The sequence below is a fragment of the Equus caballus genome, chromosome 14 (genome assembly GCF_041296265.1).
Source record: "Equus caballus isolate H_3958 breed thoroughbred chromosome 14, TB-T2T, whole genome shotgun sequence".
Classification (NCBI taxonomy): Eukaryota; Metazoa; Chordata; class Mammalia; order Perissodactyla; family Equidae; genus Equus; species Equus caballus.
This window is the reverse complement of record NC_091697.1, coordinates 42,050,302-42,067,617: the sequence shown is the minus strand read 5'-3', so window position 1 is coordinate 42,067,617 and position 17,316 is coordinate 42,050,302. Positions and strand designations below refer to the sequence as shown.

At 46.0% G+C, this 17,316-nt stretch overlaps 1 protein-coding gene across 2 annotated transcripts in view; it reads right to left on the bottom strand.

Annotated features, from left to right (window-relative positions):
- Window positions 1-17,316, bottom strand: part of GLRA1 (glycine receptor alpha 1) — a 78,935-nt gene that overhangs the window by 21,230 nt on the left and 40,389 nt on the right. For both annotated transcript variants that reach the window (XM_001503630.6, XM_001503632.6), the window contains exons 4-5: window positions 4,158-4,381; window positions 1,100-1,182 (exon numbers count right to left, since the gene is read on the bottom strand). In XM_001503630.6, coding sequence (XP_001503680.1) covers window positions 1,100-1,182; window positions 4,158-4,381 — 307 coding nt within the window. The remainder of the gene's footprint in view (window positions 1-1,099; window positions 1,183-4,157; window positions 4,382-17,316) is intronic.

The following is a 17,316-nucleotide window of genomic DNA, read 5'->3' as shown; positions in this document are numbered from 1 at the left end:
AGAGAGGCATGAGACACTCGATGGAACTCATGAGACCATGTTGCTTTTTATCTCCCCACAAGGGAAGTTAACCTGATTTAACTGTTACACCCACCCCACAGCCCTTCTACCTCTCCTCCTACCCCTCCAAGTATCTGACCTTAGCTTGTCCTGTTGCCCTCACTCCTTACCCCCACCCCTTACCCCCAGCAAATTCAATTGACTTCTGCCCTTTGTGCTTGCACACCATCCTCACAAGCTCCCTCTTGCTCACAGCAGCTTTTCTTCTGGGGAATGACTCTTTGATGTGCTGTCATGGTGGGACTGTCAGTTGGGGGCCAAGGTGTGAGATGGCGATGCAACCAGGCCAATCAGACTCTCTGCTCCTGGACTTTCAGTGAAGTCACGAAAGGTTCAGAATTGGCTGGTGCTGATTTCCCCCAGAAGGGGTGCTCCAAGGGGAGCGCCCATTAGTTCCTGCTGCCTGAATTTTCTGCCCTGGTGCCTGTCCTATAGCTTCTCCTTCAAGTCCATGAGAAACCCCCATGTCCTTCCATTTAATTTCATTTTTTTAATTAGGTTGGTTTCTGTGTTTGCAATCAAAGAAGTCAGCTACCCCATCTGTTAAAATGCTGCTTCCCCTGTGATCTCCTCCGAGACCCTCTCGCCTTCCCAATCAGAAGGAGACACTCTTTTTGCCATGAGGCCACAGCATCTTGTACTTCTAGCAACATGCTTACCACTTGCTGGCCGGGTTAGTGTTATTTGGGCAGCCAGTCTTCTGTCTCCCCTGCTGGAGTGAGCATCCCACTGAGTGCAAGGACCACTACTTATTCAAGCTATGTCTCTCCCATTCCTGGAGAGCATGTTCCCAGTGGACATGGAACAGTGGCTCTTGGGAGAATGCTGTTGCCTCCAAAGCTGGGCCTCAGTCAGACCATGGAAAGGGAGTTATATTTCTAGTGGCTTTTCTAAGAGCAAGCCCCTCATTTGGTATTTTGGGCTATTCCAGTAATCTCCTGGGGTTCAGCGGTTGGGAGCAGCTGTGTGGGAATTTCTGCCAGTCCCGAGGGTAAAGGGGAGCCTGGTTCTTTCTAGAGGCCTCACTCAAGGGACTCACAGCTTTCCAGTTGCATGATGCATGTCTGGACGTCCATGGGGAAATTCTTCAAGTCCATGGGGCAGGCCAGTGTCAGGGTGATTCTGGGAAGAGAAGGGAGTTGAATGATGCTGGACCCACATTCCAGGGAGGCTGAACCTTCTTTCTAGTTACTACCAGAAAATCAGTGATCGAGGAGAGGTCAAGGAGGTCAGAGAACTAGTGTTTATTGAATAAGTACATGTATATTTCCACATTCCAGATATGGAAATTGAGGCTCAGAGAGATAAAGTAGGGTGCCTAAAGTCACACAATTAGTGTAACTTCTGGGTTTCTCTGGAGTCCATCTGACTTCTAGGGATCTGCCCTTAGCAAGTTGCCTGAAGGCCTGGAGGCCAGGGGCCAACCCCCATCGTGACTCTTCTGCAGAGCCCTCGGGTAGGGCAGAGCCTGAATTTTAAGTTGAGCAGCACCAGGGCTTAGGCATCTCCAGGTGCACCTGCAGCAGGGGCTGCAAGTGGTTCTTGGCTGCCTCCCTTCATACTCTGGGCTCATCAAATAGGACCCCTGCCTTCTGGGTGTTCAAACACAGCTGGCTCACATCTACGGGCTCATGTTGGGGTCAGTTGGGAAGTGGTGGGTGCCCCAGGCTTCTGGGCTAGCTGTTTATTTTGGGTTGTTCAACTCTTGCAGAGGCTGCAGACTTAGAACCAGAAGGCATCCCCTTAATAGAAGCCCAGGTCTGCAGCTCGGGCAGGGACACAAGGCTTCAGCTTGAAAAAGGTTTTGCCAACATCTGAGCACCTGCTGCAGGGAACAGAGAAGAAAGTCTCTCAGTGCCCAAAAAGGCTTAGAGCATCAGGCCAGCTCCCTCATTTGACAGGTGAGAAAACTGGGGTGCAGAGAAGGATGGGAAGGGACGCATGTAAGGGCACACAGAAGCTGATGCCTCAGCCAGGATTCAAAACCATGTCCCCTCGCCTTTGGATTCTGAGCTCGTGTGTCAGCTGGCAGGCTTCCCAGCACTGCTCTCCTGAAAATCACCTGGTTGGTGGTGGTCTAGTGGCACTTGGCTGCTGGCCCCTTGGCTGCCCATGGTGAGGCACACAGCCTCTTGTGAGCTTCTACTTTCCAGCCCACACCCACAACTGTGGATGGGGCCCCTTTAAGCACGAAGTAGAAGCAGGACGCAGGAAAGGGAAGGGAGAGGGAGGGGAAGAAGAGAAGAAAGAAGGGAGTGGAGCGGGGGGGCGGGGAAAGTGAAGGGAAAGTGAATGCTGTAGAATTTCTGAAGATAAAAGCTCCAAAGTGGGGCAGCTGTCACACTGGGTTAATTTCCTGAAGTTGAATGACCTTGGGAACATCACTTTCTGCTGATTTATCCTTCTGTCATGCTGCACTGGGGCTTAGCTTCTCAGAGGTATGAAACTAGCCTGGCAGCAGTAAAATCTAGCAGGGTGACCCCTCTAGCCAGCCAGGGCCTGGGTGGCCATCTTGAGCCCGTCACCCTTCAGTCTGGAGGGGCACTGGGTGGGGCGGGCTCTGGGGTGAGGAAGCCCATATAAATCTCTGGTTCTTCCCAGCCTGCCCCTCCATGGTGCCTCTTTTCCCTTCTGAGGTTCCGAAGTCCCCTCTCCCCTCAGGAGCGACTGAGGGTTAGGACCTGTGCAGCCTCTCCTACCAGCCTTGACACTTAAAGCTCATTCCCCAGAGGAACTGGAGGGGAGGGAGAGTCATTTAGGACCAGTGCCCCTTTTAAGGTCTTTGAAATGAAAACATATTCATTGGTTCATCAAATATTTGAGTGCCTATTGAATGCCATGCACTGTTCTTCTGTGCTCTGAGTGGGCATCTGATCCACACTAACAGAGTAGAATCTAGGCGCTGCTACTAACTACCTGTGGAAACTTTGGCAAGTGACTTAAACTTCAGATCCTCGCTTGTCTAATCTGCAAAATGGGTGTAATCAAATCTACTTCATGCGTTGTTAGGAAGATTAGAAATATATGAGAAGTACCCAGCCTAGTAAGTAAATTTTCAGTGCATGGTACATAGGTAAGGATAACAGCACTAGTGATCATTTTCTCCATGCCTTGAGGAGGAGATTGGGAATTAGGTGGGCAGGGCTGGTAGGAGACCCTGAAAGTATGCCCTTCACTAGCATTTGCAGGATAACCCCCAGCTGGGGAAGGGGTCCCAGCTTCCTAAACTCAGTGCAAGGTATGGAGGATAGAAAGAGTTTATAGATGGGGTTTATAGAGGTTTCTAGAAGGATGGAGCTGCCCTGGCTTGTACCAGCACTGTCCACCTGGCAGGCCCATTTATGTTGACGTTGCTGTGATTTTTTTCAGCTTTGTGCCTTTGCTCCTGGTACTTGTTTTTACACTGTAGTAAGAACATGTAACATGAGCTCTACTCTCTTAACAAATGTTTAAGTGTATAATACAGTGGGGTTTTTTTTAAGATTTTATTTATTTTTTTATTTTTTTCTTCTTCTCCCCAACATCTGCCAGTACATAGTTGTGTATTTTAGTTTTGGGTCCTTCTAGTTGTGGCATGTGGGATACCGCCTCAGCATGGCTTGATGAGCGGTGCTAGATCTGTGCCCAGGATCCGAACCAGCGAAACCCTTGGCCACCAAAGTGGAGTGTGTGAACTTAACCACTCGGCCACAGGGCCGGCCCCCTATACTACAGTGTTTTTAACTATAGGCACCACATTGTATGGCAGTTCTCTAGAACATATTCATCTCGCGTAGCTGAATGCTCCTGCTATGGATCATTGTTGTTAAATACTCTTTTCCCTTCTTGTTTTATTGAAGTGCTGCATAAGCTTAGGGGCCTAATTTTAACCCCAACTTCTCTAGGAAGTGTCCTTGGTCTGCCTGGTTATAATGAACCCCTGAGTCCTAGGACTTCCCATGGTATTTCTTTCTTTCTTGCTGTGTGTAAATTACAGAGCTGGCTTTACCTATTCTGCAGAGGTGTTGGGTTTGGCCCCCTGTTCATGTCTGCTCCCAGAAGGCAATGGGGCAAAGCATGTTCTGAGGATGGAGGGGACTAACCTGTCCGGAACTCACCTGATGCTGTAGAGGACATTGCCGTTCCGGGAGATCCTCAGCAGTTTGTTGTCTGTGGTGATCTCGTGGAAGTGGGCCCCCTTCTCGTTGGCAAAGAACAGGTCAGGTTTCCAGATGGAATCCAACATGGATGGGTCCAGGTCCAGAGAGTCATCGGGATATTCATTGTAGGCCAGCCGAGGGTCGTTCCACTGCTGCCGCAGGAAGATGTTGACCCTGTAGTCCTACAGCCAGGAGACAAGGAGGCGGAGTCAGGTCAGGCCCTGGGATGCCCACTCTTGGAGGTCCCTGGTGCTTTCGGCCAGTGCTCCCCAAGGCCTCTTCTGGAGGATGTTATTAGAGTGTTGTTGCATCTTATGTGGGCATCAGAAGTAAAGTCTGTGCATCAGGCAAAAACCACAGGAATCAAAATTACCCCTGAAATCCTCTAAATGACCCATTGAGTATATTCAACTCTGAACTGAGACTCTTTAAATGTTCTTCTCTCTTTTGAGAAATTTTAAAAATAAAGTTCAGACTGATCCAATAAACACCTGTTTTCATCCTGTTAACATCTTGTCATGTTTGCTTCATTTTTGTTAGATAAGAGAAATAATACATTAGAGATAAAACTGAAGTCCCTCTTTTATCATCATCCCGTCAGTGCAGTCATTCCCCTGCTCACGAAGGTTTGACAGTCACTCTTTGAGACAGACCGAGGGAACTAAAGGAAAGGCTAAAAGCTGAGTGTTCAGACTATTCGCCCAAAGAGAGCAGTTAATTTCTGAGCAGTGAAGGTAGGATGGGTCGAGGAGTTCTCTAATGTCCCTGCTGTCCTCGGGTCCACACCACTCTGTTAATACCAGCCTTCTGGAACCTTCTATAACATGTGATTTGTTTGGGGAGGATTAATAGATGTTATGGAGTCACGTCTTACCGGGTTCTAAACTCAGTGCTAAGTTAAATGCCTCTCTGTTGGGACTGCAGGGTAGTTACTCCGCGGGAAAAAAAAAAATTCATGGATCAATCCAATTAGAGAAATGTTCGACTAAACCAAATGCAACAGATTTCTTCATTGCAGGACTTCTCAGAGACCTTAATATGCTAAGGAGTTGTGTGTATCTCCAAGAAGAGAATAGAGTATGCAGCCTTTCCCTCCTTTATTTCGGTCATAGAATTCTCTTCTTTTGTGCATGATGCTTGTCTTCTACAGAACATAGGTCAGGAATTGCCGTCCGAGTCAAAACTCTCCCCACCTCCTCCATCTTTTCTTCCAGATGGAGAAACTGAAGTCCAGAGAGAATTGAGACTGGCCCAGTTTGGCTCTGAAAAGATGGGGCAGAGCCGATTCTGGTACCCAAGGGTCCTGACTTCTACCTCAAGGTTTGTTCAACTGGTGCTAGAGGAACTGAAAGAGTCCATTCGGTTCCCAGTCACAATCTGAGAAGTGATTAGTGGCACAGGTAGGTCTCCATGGCAGGAAACTGGGTAATGAAGTTAAGGAATATTTTCATTAAGAAAAGGTTTCTCTTTTGTTAGAGAGGCATTGTAAACCTGGGGCCCACGAATATTATGACACTGCCGGTGGAATTTGGGGTCTATTTGTGTTTTCCCAGGAAGAAGGGCATAGCTCTCCATGATGGATCCCCAAAGGGTCTACAGTTCCCTAAAAGATTAATAAGCTCAGCTCAAGATCAACTTTAAACGCTCTCCTTCAAGGGATATTCTCCACATGAGAGCACCTGCTGCTGCTCTTTCCTTCAAGGTGCCGGATAAATGAGCTCATGCTATGTTTTCTTCCGGGATGCTGCTTCTAGATCCCAAGCTCTCTTGATCTGTCATCAGCATGGGTGAGCTAAAACAAACAGCCCTCCTCCCCACCTCTCCCTCACCCCTGCCAGTCCCTCCCACAGCACATGCCTCCTTCCGTTTGCTTACAGAAATATCAATAGCTTCATAAAATGTTCCAAGGTATTTTATAGGATTGTTCTATAATTCAATTGAAGCCTCTCCCTCCAGCCCCATAGAAAATGGCGTTTGGTCTTGTAATCTCATGTCTTATAAGTCCCATGGTGGAGGGAGAACTTGAGGCCAGACCTGGACGTTGTTTCTTTGTTTCTGCTGCGGACAGTAATGGACAGCTGCAATCCGGCCCCATCTGATCAGGGGGTTGGAAACAATCCCTGCTTCTCCCTTGGATTTTACACGAAGTGTGTGTGTGATGAGGCACTGGACGAGTCACGTTAGAGTAAACAGGCTATGAATGGTTGGGCAGAAAAAGCCTCAGCCCCAAAGCCTCAGCACTTTTGACGTTCTTGCCGGTGACACGTCAAGCCTGTTTATGTGGCTGGAGGGAAGAAAAGAAAGTGACATTTCTTAAAATGGTCTGTTAGGCACCAGGCGCTGTTCTAGATCCTGTCACATGCGTTTAATCCTCACAAAACCCCTGCAAGCTAGACGTTCAGCTTCCCATAGTGAGGGTAAGGAACCTGAGGCTTGGAAAAGGTTGAGAAATCTGTCCAAGACCAGTGCTAGTAAGAGGCTGAGCTGGGATCTGAGTCCACATCAGCCTAATGCTAGTGGGCCCTTGCTCATCACACCCTGTGGGTGTGGCTAGCCAGCTCTGTGCCAGGATCCTCTTCTCTCATCCTCACTGCCTGGGAAATTCTGCCTGCTCAGCTAAGCCTTATCTCCTGTGGGAGCCTTGCTGCCCCCAGGCTTCCCCAGGTTGATCTCTTCCTTTTCTGATCTCCTAGCAAAAGGGAATCACCAGAAACATTTAGTTGAGCACTTTTGCACTGTGTGTGTCTCATCTCCTCAACTTGATGGGCAACAATTCGAGAGGATGAACCTGACTTTCTATTTCTCCTGCACCATCCCAGCTACCCACCCAGTCAGTAAACCTACAAGCTGCCCAGTACCCAGGAGGAGGAGGCAAAGCCAGAACATTGGAGCAGGAAGAGCTTTCCTCATTTTATAGCTGGGGAGACTGAGACTCAGAGAGGAAAGGCATTTTCTAAGGTCACACAGCAATTCAGTAAAAGACTTGGGATTAGAACCTGGATTTGCTTCTCTGGGTCTCACCGTTAAAAGAAGGAGCTGGGATAGACGGACTCTGAGAACTCTTCCAAGTCAAATAGCTCATTGTTATTAGTTTACTTTGTCGACAACATTTAACTGAGCATCAACTAAATGCCGGGCACTGTTCTAGGCACTGGAGACTCCGATGAGAACAAGAAGGATGTATTTATGCAGTCACAGAGCCTACGGCAATGTTGACGGCACCTGCGGTAAGGGCTCGCACAGGGATGAGGTGCAGGGTCTGCGGAGATGTAGAGGACAGGCTCCCCGTCTAGACTTGGGGTGGTGGTCAAGGAAGGCTCCAGAAGGACATGATATTTAAGGTGAGCCAACCAAATATGGCTGAGCTAAAGAGGAAAGAGCACTTGGAAAGAACAGCAAGGGAAGAAGCAAGGGGAGGAGTGGGCGGGAGCCGGCAGGGCCTAGTGAGCATCCTGAGGAGTGGGGACTTCATCCCCAGAGTACTGTAGAGCCTTCCAGGAATGGTGAGTAGGGAGGACATCATTACATTTGCATCTTATGACTGATATTTAAAAAATATTTTATTTTTTCTTATTACAAAAGTAAATGCAGATTGATTGTAAAAAATATAAAGGTACATCGTCAAAAGGAAGAAAAACAAAGTAAAAGCCACAGGGTCTCGTTATGAAATGACTCATGAAAAGTGAGGGCAGGAGACCTGGAGAATGTGTCTCAGTGTCCTTGGGCAGCTCTAGTCCTCCTTCCCACTGCCCCCCGCTCTCCCCTCAGCAGCTGCTGCCAAACAACTTGCTGCCATTGATTCTCCTCCCTGGTTGGTAAACAGCAGTGGGAAGTGCAGTTCAGAAGAGATCAATGTAATTGGTGTAATAGGTTGGAAGCTAAAGGCTGTTTTGCTTGCTTAGCCCTGCACTCGCACTGGTTGGTGTTCAATATGCTGGAGGTCCACGCTCAAGTTCAGGGGCTGGAGGAGCAACATTTGAACTCTCCACCCTAGAACCTCGGGTTACACTCTGGGAGTTGGTTTCTAGGTCTCACACTTTTAAAGGTGGCCCATCTGGGTCTGAGGCTGGAGGGATTTCCAGAGCTCTATCTCAGAGGTCTTTAGCATCAACTCACCCATCCTGCCTCTGAAATTCCCTGATGGTCTGATTTCTGGTAACTGGGCAACAGCCTTGCTTATAAGACCTAGGTAGAGCATTAACTCATTCATTCAACAAACATTTATTGAGGGCTTCCCATGTGCCACCTGCAGTGGGATCTGCCTCCCTGCCATTGTGTCTAGTTTCAGATTCTAAGCTCTCCCAGTAAACTCCTTAAACTCAGTATTGTGGTGAAATCAGAAGCATGAAGTATTTTAGTAAGAAAGAGCCAATTTCCTGTGTGAATGTTTTGGTGAGAAGAGAAGGTGGAGGATAAGATGTGTGCCCATTGCAGTCAGAACCAAGAGACATCGTCCCAGAAGTGGACAAGGAACCAGATTCCCAGACTTTCCTAAGTCTCAGCATTCCAGCTCTCAAATGGATGTGTCTTCTCTAAACTCAACTCAACTCTATAAATGTTAGGCCCAGTGGGAGAGCAGTGAGCGTGGAGGAACAAGGTCTTGTTTCTACCCTTACTGAACTCAAATTATCCAGCAGGCAAGGCAAGATATGGATACAAATATCTACCAGACAAAACTGAAAGTGATAAAGGTCATAGGAGGTTCTAACAAATTGCTATTGGATATTGCTCTCATGTCATGGAGATTACTTCTAGCCAGTTTGGGTGAATCTGTAAAAGCTTTTGGAGAGAATGTGGCATTTGAAATGGCCCTTGTCAGTCCGTTCCATCCTCCTGAAGTTAGCATCTCTAGATCTGGTATTGTTCTGAGATGTGAACAATATCTGATTTCAGCTGGCAAGAAAGAGGAAGGACAGAGGTGAGCAGTACAGGCTTAGACCAGGATAGGACGTGAAGGCTAGGGGTGCAATCTTGGTGTATTTGGGATTAGGATGTGTAGAGTTGGGACTCAAAGGAATCTCACGTAGAAGGAACAGCACAAACAAAGGTGTGTAGACAGGGGCATTCAAACAGTTCAGTTTAGCTCAACCATTAGTAGCATTAGCAAGAAAAGTTCCTCTTATTGAATATCTACTATACGCCAGGCAATGAGGTAAAGCGTGCCACACACTTCAGCTAATTGTATCTTTAAAACAATCCCGAGATATAGGTATCTTCCATCTAATTTTATAGATGAAGAAGGCTCAGGGAAGTTAAATAATTTGTCCAGATTCAAACAGTTAGTAAACAGCGAGGTTGGAATTTGAATCTGGTTTGTCTGATTGTATAGTGTTCATGCTCTCGACTGCTCTGCTGTGCAAAGGCTGTAAAATGGGTTGATTTGAGGCTGTGGGTATCCTTAACTGACAGCCACAGTGCTTGGATTTTATTCTATAGCCAAGTGGGAGCCACAGAAGATTCAAGCAGTGGAGCAACACCACAGTTTGACTTCGGGAAGATCCGTATGGCAGGAACGACCACGGGATATTGGCAGTGAGAGAAACAGGCCCAGGAGACCTGTGATGAGGCTGTTGTGACAGTCCAGTTTGAGAGGCAAGGAGCATCTAAAGTAAGATAGCAGGAGTGGAGAGTGGGGGTAGATGGGAGAATCATAGTTCTTCGTCATCATCATCATCTTCTTCGTCATCAAATGTTACAGCTGGAAAGAACCGTGGAGACTTCTGTCTCAACTCCTTCATTTCACACGTGGCCCAGAGAGAGAAAGAGGCTTTCCCAGGGCCAGGGAGCAATTCAGTGACTAAGGTGGGACTCGCATGCAGCAATCTCGACTCCTATCCCACTTCTTTCCCAATCCACTTGTGCACCCTTGAGGGCGGCCCCAGGACTAGCAGGAGGAGAGCCCAGCTGAATCTGCCATTGGGCAGGCTCTGCTCTCCTTGGACAAGCTCGCATGGAGACTCGACACAGACAGAGTTTGGGATCGAGACACATAAGGTGAATCTGCCGAAGGCCAGGGGTCAGGGGCCCGCTCAGAGTGGGGGACGCCCAGGCTTGGTTTATGTTGCTGCACCCTCTCCCTCCTGCCACCCTTCTTCTCAGGTGGTTTTCCAGACTCCTGAGAAGCGTTGTGGAGCCAGAGTCAGAACGTTGCTTCCAAATGTGGGAAGAGTCAGCCCTGGTCTCCTCACAGTCCCGTGAGAGTGTGGACCTGGCTCAGCGGGCACATGTAGAGTTTACTAAATCCTGATGGAGGGCCAGGTACTGTGCTATGTGCACTAATGAGCTCTCTCTCCAAATTCTCCCAACGACACCATTTTACAGATAAACTGAGGCCTGGGGATAATGGCGCTTCATTTAAAGTTAGAGACAGGGCAGAGACTTGAATCTACGACTGGCTGACTCCAAAGTCCTAGGCTTTCAAGCAATACACTGTATTGGCTCCTTTTATTAATAATGTCTTGTACTTATTTGCTGATTTTTTTTTTTGAGGAAGATTGGCCCTGAGCTAACATCTATTGCCAATCTTCCTCTATTTTGTATGTGGGACACCACCATAGCATGGCTTGATGAGTAGTGTGTAGGTCCATGCCCAGGATCCGAACCTGCGAACCTTGGGCTGCCGAAGTGGATCCTATGAACTTAGTCACTATGCTACTGGGTCGGCCCCCTTATTTGCTGCTTTTTACTTTTCAAAGCACCCTCATGTTAATTTTGTTCTACGATGTTTGGCATGGAAGAGAAGATTCTTATTCCCATTGGATAGATGTAGAGACTGAAGCCCTAAAAGCTCAAGTTCTCACCACTAGTTACTGGTGGATCCAGAATTGAGAACAACAATGAAAATAATACTAATAGATTGAGACCATATCACATGCAAGGAATGACACTAAGAGCTTTATGTGTGTTATTTTATCTTCACAATATCCTGTGATGTAGGTTCTGCTATCATTCCATGTTAGGTAAATCAAGGCACACAGGAGTTAAAATGCTATTCCTGACATCACACAGCTGGTAAGTGCCAAAGCTGGGATTTGAACCCAAGATGTTAATCCCAGAGCCCAAGAACTTAACCATTAAACTGCACTACACAGGATCTCCCAAAATTGCATTGAGTGACAGTTTTATGACACCTCCATGCCATCAGATACTGCCTCTCGCGGCTCTTATGTACCTGTGGTCTTGTAGATATTCACAATTAGCAGAAAATATTAAAACGGGCAAAGGAGAAAAGCTTCTGCCCCAGGTCCAGCAGTCCATTAGCACTCCTAGCTCCCTCCCAATCTGACCCTTGCATTGACCCGTTGTCTGCTCTACACTCAAGTCCAGCGCTGGCAGACTCCCCAGATCCTGACCCATTGCCTCCTTGGCTCCAGATGCCTGCTCTGTGCCCTGAACCTCTCCTACTTCACCACCCTGCCTGGTGCCTTCTCATTTGGATCTCACACAGTCAGAACTACATTTGTTGTAAAGAACTGTAGATGGTTTGGACCAGTAGAGCTGAGCATCTTTGTTTGTCTTTAGGGCATCACTAAAGCTGAGCGTGAGTTTAATAAATGCGTCAAAATGCTAATAGCAGCTACTTTATTGGATGTCTAACATTTGCTGGAACTTTATATGCATTGTATCTCTAAACCTTTCATCAACCTAGCACACTGGGTATTATTATACTCATTTTATAGGGGAGGAAACTGGAATTCATGGAGGTTAAACAGAGGTTAACTGTCTTGGCCGAGCTCCCACAGCTACTAGGTGCTGGAGCAGGGATATGAATCTAAGGCTGTCTGGCTCCCCATTTCACATTTTTTTGACAATCATGTGCTGCCTCTATTTCCTTTTTTTTTTAAACCAAGTTCCTATATGGGTAGGTGAAAGAAATGTAGGAGACGTAGTATACTGGCACCTCACTGAGCCCCTGTGACAGGGTGGCTCATACACAGCCTTATAGTCAGTATCAGGTGGAGAACTTTGGGTTGGGATGTTGAACAGTGAGGCGGATTCACAACTGGTTGCAAACTGAAGGGTAGATGTTAACCTGGAAAGAGCAAAGAGGACAGTGTTTGCAGTATAGGGCACAATAATGAAACACACCACTAACCAACTTGGAACTAGGAAGAGTAAGCCTGCTCTTTGAGAGTTAAACTAACAAGAGAGATGAATTTGCAGTGGAGGAGTTTGGCAGGGCCCAGCCTCAATCACGATGACTCATGTGTCATCGCAATGATTTAGGACAGGCATGTGCTTATAATTTAATAAGTGGAACCCTAATTTATTGTACTGTGTCTTGTTTAGAGAACTATTTTATAAACCCATGGGAGACATTCATTCAGTAGTATAGGAAAGGGCAGTTTAAGGAGCAGGCATCTGGCAACTGTAATCTAGCGTCATCTAGAGGACAGGGTCACACTGCTGAGAGAAAATCAACTTCTTCATCATTGTAAAGAGGGCTTGTGTGCAGGGAGGCAAGGATGATTTCTTAGATCTCTCTCTGGCCTGGATGAAATTTCCTTCAGGACTGTCTACCTTCTTTCCCTCTAATTCCAGGTATGTCAAAAGCAACTTTTGATGGGTGTCGTGAGTCAGCCTTCCTGAATCTGATCTGGTGGAGAGCCAACTGTGGGCTCTCATAAATCCATGATCCTGGTGCCTCCCTTGGTGGTGCATTGGGAGAGCATCATCCAGCAGAGGATACCAAGACTGCCTGTCACCCCATTTTCTGCCTGTAACAGACTCTAACGGCATTTCTGAGGGCTCTCTGCTTGGCCTTCTCTTAGTCTTCAGTGTACCAAGGCTTTATGGAGTGTCGAGCCATATCTAACTGGATGACAGTTGATAGACTTTCTCTTGGATCCTCCAAACCCAAGAGTATAAAAACTGACCTAGCGTTAGCTCTGTAGAAAGACAGTGTAATGGAAAAAGCAACAACAAAAAAGGATCTCATCCACAGTAGCTACGAACCCCACAAAACATCTAGGAATAAACCTATCAAGAAATGTGTGACTTGTATATATTTTGAAAAACCCCACTACTCTAAAACTTTACTCGAAGCCATAAAGGAATGCCTGTACAAATGGAGAGATGTACCATGTTTATAAAATATTGTAAAGGTGTCAATTCTTCCCAAATTAATCTATAAACTCGATGCAATCCCAATCAAAATCTGAGGCGATTTTTATAGGTCTCAACAAGCGGATTCTAAAGTTCATATGGAAGATAAAATGGGCCAGAAAGGTGAAGAAAACCTTACAAAAGAAGAATAACGAAGTCCTACAAGACTTCCTCTACCAGACATAGAAAGGTAACGAAAAGCCATAGTACAGTCATGTGCTGCATAACAATATTTCAGTCAATGATGGACCCCAGATACGACCATGGTCCCATAAGATTAGTACCACATAGCCTAGGTGTATAATATAGCCTAGGTTTGTGTAAGTACGCTCTGTGATGTTTGCGCAATGACGGAATAGCCTAACAACACATTTCCCAGAACATATCCTCGTCATTGAGTGACTCATGACTGTAATTAAAACAGTGTGGTATTGGTACAGAAACAGATAAACAGAACAATGAAACAATAAACTGAGACTGGAAACAGACCTAAGTATATATGAGGATTTAGTTTACGAAAAAGAGAGCATTTCAAAGCAGTGGAGAAATGATGGCTACTTAAGAATGGTGTTGGAGAAATTACTGTCTAATCAGAGAAAAATAGAGTTAAACCACCACCACATACTTTACAGAAAACCAAACTCCAAATGGATTAAGGAGTTACATGTAAAAAAAAGAAACCTATAATATTATTCAAAATGCCCAATAAACATATGCAAAAGTGCTCAAATTCACTACGAATCTAAGTGAAAATTAAAAATCCCAATGAGGTGTAATTTTAAAAATCCCATTTGGTAAAATAAAAAAGCTTGAGAATATCTCGGCTTGGTGAGGATAAAGAGAAACGAATACTGTTGGGGGGACTGGAAATTGGTGAAGCTTCTTTGGAAGTGAGCTGGGCAAAAATATCTGTCAAAATAATAAAAATGTACATGTCCTTTGATAAATTCCACTTCTGGAACACGTCCTTAGGAAATGCACAGAGTTATGTAAAGAATGTTCATTATGGCACTGTTTGTAATGGTGAAAAGCTACATTGGTCTTAAGGTGTATCAGGAGAAGAGTGGCTAAATACCATGAAATAATGGTGTGTCCAGACCATGGAATTTTACAGGCAGCCCGTAAAGTCTGGAAACATAGATTAAAATCATTTGGTCATATGTTGAATGTAATAATAATAAGTGATGTATTATGTTTCCAAATTTAGTGGTGTGTAGAGAGTTAAGAAGGAGCTCGACCTATATCTAGCGAAGTGGAGAGATTCCAAGACATGGCGGGAGTGAAAAAGGCAAATTGTATTGCACAACCTTCTTTCTACAGAGATGTGCGTATGTGCACAAATGTATGTATAATCAAGGAGAGGAAACTAGTAGGATGTACGTTAAACTGTCCATCTGCATTTATGTTTCTCTCTCTCTCTGTTTCCCTTTTCATTGGCCTTATTATAAAAGCTTGTTTTCATCTACTTCTCATATACTTATAAAACTCTTCCAGCGTTTTGCTGTCCATCAGCATGCTGTGGATAGGCTGTCACTAATCACCAGGGGTCCTGGCCACAGCGTGCTTGTCTCTGTGCCAGGCTAGCCTGACCCTTGGCAAGAGAGGCTGGAGCTCATGTCCTAATAATGGAAATACTGGGATTCATGCCCAAAGGATGTCAATACACACACACACTCACACACGCAGACACACACACTCACATACATGCACGCACACACATACACTCTCTCTCTGTCTCTGTCTCACATTTGTTTATACATAGTTCCACGTGAATTCCAGCTATGTACATGTCCGACCATGTGCACACTCACATGTACCCCTGCACACGTGTTTAGACATACTCCTACTCACATATTAATACACATTTAAATACTCTTTCACTTAGTCACATGTATTTGTACATACATTCACATGCACATACATATACACACATATAATTATGCTGACTCAAATGCTGGTGCATACTTAAATATGTGCTTACATATTCACAAATATCCACACACAGTTACATAAATGAAAATAATACGCTTCATGTATAGTCATTCTCAAATACTTTCACATATTCTCACATATATGCATACACACAGATACATGCACATCCATACTCACACCTATTCACGTTCACATTTATAACCACAGAAATACACATATTTATATTCATGCCTGTACATGGTCATGCACATTTTTCTTTGAGGTCACGTGTCTAAATATATTCAAACCAGCACACACATATATACATGCCTATGCGTACATTTGCACAAACACACAATCCTACAATATACACATGTGCATTTGTACTACACAGACACATAGATGCTACAGTGCACACTTATGCACAGTCATAAGCACACATGTCCCAACAAGCTGGATGGTTCCTGTAGGTTCTAGCTCCAGATCGTTCTCTTGTCGACTGCTAGGGGCGCTGCTCTGGATCAGGACCCTCCCCCTTCTCCTCCCTCATGCATCCTGTTCCAGCTTCTACCTTCCTCTTGCTGCATAGACTCAAAGAGTCCCGGGAAAGGTCAGGTGAAGGACAGGCAGCCTCAGCCCTCCCCTCGTCGGGAATGGAGAGAGACCCCTGTTGCTTTGCTGGCTGCCTCTCCGTGCTCTCCGGTCTGTTAGCTCTGGTGAATAAAGCCAGGCCCTGGGAAGCAGACAGTCAGGCCCAGGGACTCCAGCTGTTTATAGAGCTGCTGTGCACTCCTGCTGCTCCTGGAGAACAAACACAGCCTGGAAAGTTTCTGACACTGAGCTACGTCTGTATTGCCATGGGCCCAGGGTGCACAACCAGCTCTTTGTGTGGTTGGCGAGGCAGAGCCCTGGGCTGGAAGTCTGGGGGCCTGAGCATGTCTGTTCAACGAAGTTCCCTTTCAGTTCACACTCCCTATGACCAAAGGAAACAAGTGGGACTGGGTAATCCCAAACATCTAGGGATTAAATATTTATAGCTGGCTCAGGAGAACATGGGCTTTGGGGTGAGGTAGATTTGAGTTCAGATCTCACCTCTGCCACTCGTTAGCTGTGTGTCTTTAGGTAAGTGACTTAACCTTTCTGATCCTCAGTTTCCTAATCTGTACAATGGGGATAACATTTCCTGCCTCCTGGGGGTTGTTGTGAGGTGTAAATGAGATGATATGTGTAGAAGTGCTCTACAAACTACCTGAACACACTGGCATTTAATGCATGGCTGTTGCTCTTGTTATTAAATTACTATGAGTGCTCTCGTGCTCTCCAAGCGTATTTTGAGTGACAGGGAACAAGGCTTGAATGGGAAGGTGGTCCAAAGTGTTTGGTTAATGGGATCTAGGAGAGAAAGAAGCTAAAGGGAGGGAAACCCTTGGCCACTGCAAAGAGTTCTGCTCCCGGGACACAGTCACACCCATTCCAGGCTATATGACCTTGCTCAAGCGATGTCACTCTCTAGCCATCAGAGTCCCTCTCTGTAAAATAAAGGAGGATTTAGACAATTTCTTAAGATTTTTTTCTGGCTCTGAGATTTTAGGGGTTTTTCCCCTAAATGATCTGCAAAGTAAATTAAACATATAAAGATAATTAAGAATCCAGTGGAGAAAAATCACAGTACTATGGGATGTGCAAGCTGGAAAATGGCCACTCCTACTTTGGATTAATTTTAATTAATAAGGAGGAAAGCGATGTCAACTGGGGGCCACTCCTGAGGAAGCACATCATTGCCAGTCCTTCGCTCCCTGTCTCAAGCTATTTATCTTCACCCCAGGGAGCCATCTCCTTGGGCTCCCCTTGTTGGTTACCTCCATTATCACTATTTACCATTTTCTCCCGAGCCGTGCTGAGCCTGGCATGACAGGAGGCTGGATTTCCACTTTTGATGGCACTTGAGTTGTTGCTTAAATGTGCTTTGTGGATCTGTGGTCCCCCGATTTCTCGAGTCTGTGCTCTGTGGTGTTACAGCAGTGTGGGGCAGAGCAAACACTCGTCTATGGGATATGACCACTGCATCTTAATCCCTGCTCAGTCACTAACTAGCTCTGTG